Source organism: Syngnathoides biaculeatus, chromosome 11 (assembly GCF_019802595.1).
Source record: "Syngnathoides biaculeatus isolate LvHL_M chromosome 11, ASM1980259v1, whole genome shotgun sequence".
Taxonomy (NCBI): Eukaryota; Metazoa; Chordata; class Actinopteri; order Syngnathiformes; family Syngnathidae; genus Syngnathoides; species Syngnathoides biaculeatus.
This window is the reverse complement of record NC_084650.1, coordinates 27,109,839-27,119,039: the sequence shown is the minus strand read 5'-3', so window position 1 is coordinate 27,119,039 and position 9,201 is coordinate 27,109,839. Positions and strand designations below refer to the sequence as shown.

Below are 9,201 nucleotides of genomic sequence, written 5' to 3'. Positions count from 1 at the left end.
TGGTTGTACATTGATTTTGTCTGCTTTCAGTTCAAGATAAGTGTTACACCTCATTAAAGTGTGTTTGTGTGTGTGTGTCTTAATATGTGTGACAGGTTTGGGTGTGCCAAAGTAAAGGTATAAGACATTCATTCAATATGCGTAAGCATTGGAGTTGATGTCAATGTCCAATTTAAACAGGAAATGGGATCTGCAGTTCTGGGAATGGGAGTGGGAGGAAAACGCAGCCTAGCAGCACAGGACATAATGTGCTACCAAGGAGATAGCAGAGATCACGTCCTTGGAGAGCAGGAGCTCTGGTAACAAACCTCGGTAGATGCTGCATAAACTCTGTCTTCACTACTGATGGAAGGTGCTAGAAAGATCCTGATCAAAGAGCGGGTCTTATTTTGACGGTAGATAGTTCTCAGATCAATATCCAGGTTTATTGTTTTACAATGTCTCAGCAGACCTGATCCTGTTGGGTTGTTATCGCTGGTAGATGTAATGCCTAATGGTATCAATAATAAGAGGAATTCTAAGAAAGGCTTTTGTTGGTGTTGGAATGCCAGGCGGATGGAAAATTTAGCAGTTTCTGAAGGAAATTTCCCATTGTGGTAGGGATTAAGGCCATGAAGAACAGCCACGATGATTCTGAGATATGGTCGGGTCTTGAGTTATTTGTCGAATCGAAACTTTAAGAATGTTAACATTATTGTCAATTAAAAAGCAAAAAGCAAGAAAAAAAAAACATCTCGCTCAACACTTTTCTGAGAGGGAGCCAAGAGCCAATTCTTCAGCCGGACTGTTTGTGATGCTTTTCACAATTTCTAGAGATGATTTTTTACTAATTGAGAAATCATATTGTAAGTAAAATTGCACTAAGTCGAGTGCCTAAAATGTACTTTTCAAAATCGTGGAGCATCATCTTTCTGTTTGTTTGACCACATTAGAGAAGACACACAAACTCAAACTCAGTCGCTATATACAATGGTGAAATAGAATTCAACTCAGAAGTTGAAGAGGCAAAAAATAAGATTTTAATAATAAGTAAAAGTCAAATGACATACATCACATTTATTTGTCCATCCATTAATTTTCCTAGCCACTTATCCTCACAAGGGTCACGGGAGTTTTGGAGCCTATCCCAGTTATCTTCAGGCAGGAGGCAGGGTACAACATGAATAGGTGACCAGCCAATCACAGGGCATATAAAGAACAGTTGCACTCACAATCACACCTAGGGGCTATTCAGAGTCTCCCATGAATGTTTTTTTGGGATGTGGGAGGAAACTGGAAGGAGGCACAGGGAGAACATGCAAACACCACGCAGGTGGGGCTGGAATTTAAACGCTGGACCTCTGAACTGTTAGGCCAACGCCCTAACCAGTTTCCCCACCATGCTGCCCCAACAACCATTAGATAAAATAAAAGATAATTTTACCCAGTAAGCCAATGTTTCCCAGGCTTTATCGCAGCACCAACAAAAAGGAAAATGCTAAGACTCTCAAGGAAACGTCATGTAAACTGGCAACCTTTAGATGAGACTCCAATGAGGTTCCAAAATATTTACAGGGTCCACAATTTGGATTGATTCTCCATGTATCGATTGTTGCTTTGACAGCAGGGTATTGTCAGAGGATTTCATTAATTTAGCCTCGCAGAGGTTTCATTTGTGGATGTTATTTCTAGTTGAAGTCTGCATGAAATGACATAATGAAGGAGCACTTCTTATTTCTCCCAAACATTCCTACCATCTCCTGCATCGCTCCTAAATGGAATTTCTGGTGGAAGGAATGAGCATGTACAAGTGGCTCGGGAGATGGAAGTCTGGGCTTCCTATTTAAGATCCTCATTCAAGCACTGAACTTTTTCCTGACCCAAAAAGATTTAAAGCTTCAAGACTTCAGTGACAGTGACATCTAGAGGACAACTGAAGACATGGGAACATCCAAAGAGCAGAACTGAAACACAGGTTACGATACAATTTATGTAAAGTCTGCATGCTCAAGTTATTTTTTTCATTGATTCATACCAAATAATGATTATATCATCGTTTCAATAAAATATGCAGATAGTATCCCCCACTCTCTAAACTATATTCTAGAGTTCCACAAAAATAAATGCAAATTACATTAAAGGTTTAATGTTGGTTGGTCGGCGGCACGGTGGGGCAGCTGTAGAGCATTGGCCTCACAGTTCTGAGGACAATCCTAGCCTAGCCTAGCCTAGCCCTAGCCCTAATCCTTGCCCCGCCTGTGTGGAATTTTCATGTTCTCCCCGTGCCTGTGGGGTTTTCTCCAGGCACTCAGGTTTCCTCCTACATCGCAAAAGCATACGCAGGGCAGGTTTATTAAAAACTCAAAATTGGCCTTAGGTGTGAATGTGAGTACAACAAGTAGTTCGTTTATGTGAGTGTGAATGGATGGTGACCAGTTCAGGGTGTACTGTGCCTCACCCAGATTCATCCTGGCACTCAAGTGTAGATGAATGTTCTTGTTTGTGTGGTTTTAGTTTCAGGAGATTCTTTAAATAGAAACCATTTCACTTACTGAATGTATTTATTTCCAGTTTTCTTTTCTCTTGGACTCTAGTTTACAAAAGGAGGCATAGTATAATAGCGAGCCCTGCGAGGGTAAGTAGTACATGTCCAGCAGCACGATGAAAATCTGATTATTCCTGGGTATTGAGCTTGTATGGTTGATCCGAATGAGGAACATGGAATACTTGACAAATTTGTAATGTATACTGCCTCATTTCTTTTTATATTGTCTTTGACTGAGCGTCATTGCACATCGCGCTTGTCAGATCATTATCAAGTTCTTGTCCTTGTCACATTTTTCACGTTAATGTCTTCTTCAAACTCAGACTTCAAACTCAAACTGCACGCTTACTCTTGTCAACTGGTGAGGAGTCAGTTGAGGGTAATCCTGCACTTCTGTCTTTCCAGCCTGATCGTAGAAGTGTGACTAGACCAAAAGTGGTCTTTTATAATGGAGGCAGCCTCCCTGTAGGATCTGCAGAGAGCACAGTGGTGTCTTGATCTTCCTTGCAGTTTTTACCACATTGAGCAGTCGTCAATGTAAGGGAGCACATTAAAGGCAAGATTGAATCTTTTTTTTTTTTTTTTAAATCAGTTTTCTTTTTTTTTTTATCACAAGGCAATACAACATGCAGGCTTTCAGTGGTTGTGTGGACAAAACGAGAAGTAAAACTTCCCTTTTCTTTCTGCCAGCAGTATAAAATGAACAAATACAAAAAACTGCTCAACACTCTTCCTAGCAGCGCTCCAAAGGCAGCAAGCGGGTCATAAACGCTATGAAACCTACAGCTGGACTCGTGTTATTGCTCTTCACAGTTTCTCAAGGTACACTTCTTCTTTTTCTTCTACTTAGCTTTGGCAGTTGTTCGGTCTTTCACTCTTAGAGGATAAGATTATATGGAGCAAATATGAAATCGTGCTTACATTGAAGCTTGTCTCGCTTTCCTTTTCTTTCCTAAAATCAAGAATTTTTTTGAAACAGTGGTAGTTCAATTGAAGTAAACATCTTTTAGCATGAAAAAACAAGACAACAATTAATTTGAATTAATAATATATATATAATTGATTAATAAATAACATTATTTAATATAATGAATTAATATACTCAAGTAATCAATGAATATAATTATTATCAATTGATAATTAATTAACTAAAAATAAATAATACATAATCATATGGCAATGAAATGATTCATGTTATGTGTTAAATATTTATTTATTGACAAATGCTCAGCTGCACATTGCAATCCGTGCCAAATGTTTTATGTGGCAGTTAAAGGCAAATTAACGCTTTGTTCTTTCTAATTGGTATAATTTTCTGCAAGATCTTTTACGAAATCATTGACATTATTGTCACAACAATGAAAAATGCATTTTCTCCAACCTCCCGAGTTTCCACACATTAATTTTGCTTTAACCCCGTCACCTGTTGATGGAACTCTTCTTTGGCATCATCCAGGCATGGAAATTGGACAGCGGGAATGCGACTTGAATCATAGATGGAGTGATGATTACAAATGCCTGGACTATTATAATGTGACTGAAGTTGGGAAAAAAAATCAATTATTTTCTCTGCCCTTCGCCATGCCTCCTTAACACCGGGAATGGAAAAAATCTTGCCCTTGTACTTGTCTGTAATGGTGTACACAATCCATGATATGGCAGTATTGATCATTTTTTAATTTGGCTTTGAGCTTGTTTTGGAAATGTCATTGAATGCTTTTTGATTTTTCTTTTCTAGGTGTGCGAGGTCCCTGTGATGCCAGAAGAGAAGGAGCTCTTTGTTATGGACAGCTGGGACAAGAAATAATCCTCCGTTTGATGGATAAAACCCCAGCACGTTTTATCTTGCAGAAAAAAACACATCATGTATTTAAATGGTTAGGGGATCCGTCCACAATACCTAAAAGATTTAGCTTCATCTCAAAAGATGCAACGCTGAAGATCACAAACCTGGCCAAGAATGATAGTGGCCACTATACTCTTCTAATCTATAATAAAGCAGGATTTGAACTTGAGAATCGGAAACTGCAGTTGTTTGTTGAAGGTAGATCTTATTTTTTTTCTTTTAATGTTGTGGGTATCATAAGTACCAACACTAGAACTGGGAATACAAAAAAAAAAAAAAAATCCTAAACGTAATGGGGGGTGGGGGGACGGGGGTGCTTACAGACATGGTGTAGTAGTAGTTCACCGAGCACATCTGCCTCACAGTCAAGAGGTCTTGGTTGTGAATCTCTACTCAGGCCTCCCTCTTTGCTTGTTCATGTTCTTGTCTGAGTTTTCTCCAGAAAGTTCTGGCTTCCTCTAACAGTACATCCCTAAAACGTGCTAGATCAACTGAAAACTCAAAATTATCCATCGGGTGTGAATGTAAGTTTTTATGAACATTCTTTATGTGCCTTGTGATTGGCTGGGGACCAGTCGATGATGAACCCCGTCTTTTGCCCAAAATTCAGCTCAGATGGGCTTCAGCTCCCCTGCAACCCTAATGATGTCAAGTGCTCTCAAAAATGGATGGATGGTGAGTACAGCTTTAAGCAAATTCAGACTTTTTGGATTGAAGCAAAACATTTTGTTGATTTTATAAACCCGTGGCATATAGGTAGAGTGGTTTAGCCTGTCTGCCTCATAGTTCTGAGGACCTGGGTTCAAATCTGCCCTCGCATCTGTGGAGTTTGCATGTTCTCGTACCTCCATGTATTTTCTGCAGGTACTCTTGTTTCCTCCCACAGCTCAAAAACATGCATGAAAAGTTAATTGAACACTCTAAATAGCACGTAGGTGGGACAAGGCGTGTGAATGGTCTCCCCGTGCCTGCGTGGGTTTTCTACGGGCACTCCGGTTTCCTCCCACATCCCAAAAACACGCATTCATTGGAGACTCTAAATTGCTCCTAGGTGTGATTGATGTCTGTCTCCATGTGCCCTGCGATTGGCTGGAAACCAATTCAGGGTGTACCCCGATGACAGCTGGGATAGGCTCCAGCTCTGCTTAGACGTTGGTACCTCCACGAGCAAGCGGGTCGGCTGATCTGATGCACAGCGCAGGATGTAAGGATGGAGCGGGTATATTTTAGAAATTGCTTCACGTTAGATCAAGCTACAAAATGGCACCAGGGAATATCAATGTCCGGACTTTGTTTTATACAGCTTTGCTTGCATCCACCCATCCATCCATCCATTGAGGCCTTGAATAAATGTTCTAAAAGTTCTATCTCGTGCAGGGAGCACCTTTTCTCATTGGCAATACTGACATGTTTGAGATGTCAGCATTTAATTGAAAATTACCAAAACAAGATGTCTACACAGTGAAAGCTGGCAAGCCGGCCAGCTTCGTACTGCTCCTTTTACATAATTAAATAATTATCACAAATTATTGTTGGCTGTCTGTGGTAGTCTGTGAAAATCACAGCCACATGGGTGAGTTATTCAAGTGCCAGTTAAGCCGGCAGCCAACCGTCACTCGTGGTTTGTTCCTGCAGGAATACGCAGCTCTTTCTCTGTGGCAACATTGTCATTTTCTACTAGTTTAAATGAAACGAATATTCACCTGAAAAACACTGCTTGCGAACTCTGTGTGCTGGTGGTGCTATGATGAATGCAGTTGTGCACAATTCCTCAGGCTGACGCCGATGCGAGTTCTGTTTGCTGAATGGATGATCTGACCCCTGTGGTTTGCGCTGATGTTACAAGTTACGTTTGCTGTCTGTCTCAGCTCCTGTCTCCTCCATCCATGTGGTCTTGAGGTGTCAGCCCCAAGGACAGCAGCTGGTGACTTGTTCCTCCACGGGAGGGGACAATCTTCAGTACAGTTGGTGGCTAAACAAAAACCCACTGCAGCAGAATGACATCTTCTCTGGACATGTAGAGAAATACAACATCAGCCTGAAACAAGACATCTCAGGACGGCTACGCTGCTCTATTAGAAATAATGTCAGTGAAATGAGTGAAGAGGTTTGTCTACCATGTGGTAAGAAAGGACCTCTTTATCTGAGAACTTCGATAATGCTAAATACAGTTTGCTGATTATTGATGCCTTTGTTTAATTGCTTGCTTATAGTGTTCATTAACTGCACCTCGAATGGGACTGTCATAAGTCAGTGGTTGCCTGAAATCAATCAAACCTTGTGTGACAATCCCATCTTGAGAGAGAAGAGCCATCAAAGTAAGAATTATTTGCTTGCAATGGCTGGCGTTCTCTCAGGAATGGTCATCCTCTTAATCACTGGATTAGCAGTTTTCTTCATGCAAAAGAAAAAGAAAAGGGATACAAAAGGTACAGATGTAGGCAATTTGTGGTTTGAAATATTATTTTTTGGGAATACATTTCGGGTTAATGCTGTATTTCCTGTCGTTGATAAAAGATGAGGAGGAATTGGTGTACGCTGACGTCAAGATCGTTACCCAGCAGAGGAGGTCAATAAAAGCGAGAGAAGAAATGGAGGTGGAGTACGACCAAGTGAAGTTTTCTGAGCGAGCTCGTCCACCTGTCGTGATGAACTATGATGCAAGTTTTTATGCCCAAGTCCGCAGAGACAGGTGACCTTTATTTTTGTATCAATAGAGCCCGTGCACGTACGTCATAAAATCACGTGATTTTTGTTTACGTCGCAATATTGCTGGTCAAACAAAGCATTGTTGAATGTTAATTCCGTTGAGACGGAACGAAAATATGTCTTATAGTACAACAGCCAGAGTTTTGTCCGATCCTGTTAAACATTTAGAAAGGTTTAGGGTTTGATAATAAACGAAGGTAGGTGGAAATATGAGAGAAACTTGGCATAGAGGATCCATATTTAATGCTGAAGTCAACGTTTTCGCCGATAAGAAATTTGACTGTTAAGTCGCTTCTGCTTGTGTTGGACAACTGGATCTACACATGTATCTGGTGAGTAAGTCGTCAAGATTTACACGGAAGAGTTTGAAAGCGTAGAAAAGTCTGGACGCATACAAATACTTCGTTGCTGGATCTCTTCTCAATCAGGAATAAATCCCACATAGGGGTGGATCCTCTTAGATTTTTTCAATACAAATACCAATCTTTAAATAAATTACCCTGGTTTTACACAAACTGTCATTCATTAACTACGATTGGGAAAACATTTTAGGACAGGGAGTCGTCTCCTCCGTACACGGAAGCGTATTGCTGCCACATGCAACCAATCATAAAGCTCTCCGTGACAGATGGCTTATGATTTTTTTTCAATACGCATTCTTCTCAGATGGTGTTCTTCTTCTCAAAGTTGGTGTTATAAATACTTATTGATAATTTGCGATTGAGAAGCATAATTCCGACCTAAAATGAAGTGATCACTACACAGGCGCGTGTATTTCATTGGGCACCACCCATTCTGTTTATTGCCGAAACCCATTGATGTTTCCCTGGTCTTTTCAGCTGGTATTCTATAGAATGACCTCTTTGAAGAAAAGTTTAGTCGATTGTGACAATCAAGAGACCAAGAGGTCTCGGGGATTGTGAAAAATCTGCTACGGTTTATCGACTCCCGCACTGCAAAGGAGCTTTATTTGACTGGCAATATGGCGTCTTGAAAACGGTGATGTCACGTGCACGATCTCTAAATGTTTTTTGTACACAAGCTCAAGAATACATTGCTGAGGTGTTATAACACCAAAACACCTGTGAAATATACTTTTGACTTGATTTACTGAACTCCTCAGCCATGATAAGTGTACTTAATAAATACTAGGAGTGCAAGAAAATGTGACCTTAAGATGAACAAGTCACCCGTTTCCTTTCTTTAATGTTTATCTTTTCTCCTTTTGCAAAGGGATTATCAGTGAGAAGAGTTCATTGAAACAAATAGTCCTTGAACAAAAGGCATTCAAACGGCCAAATTTTAAGTTAAAGGCAATCTTCATTTCATGAAGGTCCATGGCAAAGTCTTCATCAGAATTTCTTCATCAGATTTGTTGATAAATTGATATATTGTTAAAATTGTTATGAACAGATAAATTGGCGCTGGGCATAAATGGAGTAATGTAATCGAGCCTTTGTTGCGGCACGGTACACGTCTCAACCATGCATGTAGGTCATGTGACTCGTGAAAATGGCAGCACCCCTGATAATTTGCAATTGTCAATAAAAATCTTATTAAAACACTGTTAAGTGAGAGAGGATCAAAATAGGGTACATATTACATGACCTATTGGATACACTGTTAATGCAAAGCACTGGATTTCCACTTTAATGGATGATGTGGCTGGTTAGCTGGTTAGTACAAAACCTTATCAACCACTGGCCTTGGATGAAAATCGTAGAGCTCCTTTTTAACTTATGAAATAAATTCAAAATAATAAATCTGTTGCATATATTGGTTTTGTATAAAAATGCAGCAATGCCTGGGTATTCTGGGAATTTAGTTTAATTTTACATTGAATGTTATAATTAATTTTTTTTTTTAAAATTTCTTAAAGGGAGGCCAAGGCGGACCACACCTATTAGTCTTAATTTTCATCCCAGGATTTTCCTGCTCAGCGATGATATCGATATCTGCCCTATGACTGACTGGCAACCAGTTCAGGGTGTACCCTGCCTCCTGCCTGTTGACAGCTGGGATAGGCTCCAGCACTCCCGCGACCCTTGTGTGGATAAGCGGCTAAGAAAATGGATGGATGGTGATTACATTTATTTATTTCCAGTTTCTGCATTCACTTTCT

The 9,201-nt window shown here is 40.1% G+C and overlaps 1 protein-coding gene across 2 annotated transcripts; it reads left to right on the top strand.

Moving 5' to 3' along the window:
- Positions 1-3,264: 3,264 nt before the first annotated feature.
- On the top strand, positions 3,265-8,721 carry LOC133509124 (cell adhesion molecule DSCAM-like). Of its 2 annotated transcripts, none has more exons than XM_061835860.1 (5): positions 3,265-3,346; positions 4,263-4,568; positions 6,239-6,493; positions 6,584-6,799; positions 6,888-8,721. In XM_061835860.1, exons 1-5 carry the CDS (start codon positions 3,298-3,300, stop codon positions 7,064-7,066), a joined length of 1,005 nt encoding a protein of 334 aa, XP_061691844.1. In that variant the 5' UTR covers positions 3,265-3,297; the 3' UTR covers positions 7,067-8,721. The 2 variants fall into 2 exon arrangements, with proteins under 2 accessions (XP_061691844.1, XP_061691845.1); XM_061835861.1 differs by lacking the exons at positions 3,265-3,346; positions 4,263-4,568 and adding exons at positions 4,709-4,894; positions 4,981-5,045 and having other exon boundaries at positions 6,888-8,703.
- Positions 8,722-9,201: the final 480 nt, after the last annotated feature.

Bases quoted from the DNA above. Each gene is read 5' to 3' on its own strand.
- LOC133509124 (XM_061835860.1), top strand. From the start codon at position 3,298: ATGAAACCTACAGCTGGACTCGTGTTATTGCTCTTCACAGTTTCTCAA. The intron at 3,347-4,262 runs GTACACTTCTTC...TTTCTTTTCTAG, and splicing joins GCTCTTCACAGTTTCTCAAG to GTGTGCGAGGTCCCTGTGAT. The intron at 4,569-6,238 runs GTAGATCTTATT...TGTCTGTCTCAG, and splicing joins ACTGCAGTTGTTTGTTGAAG to CTCCTGTCTCCTCCATCCAT.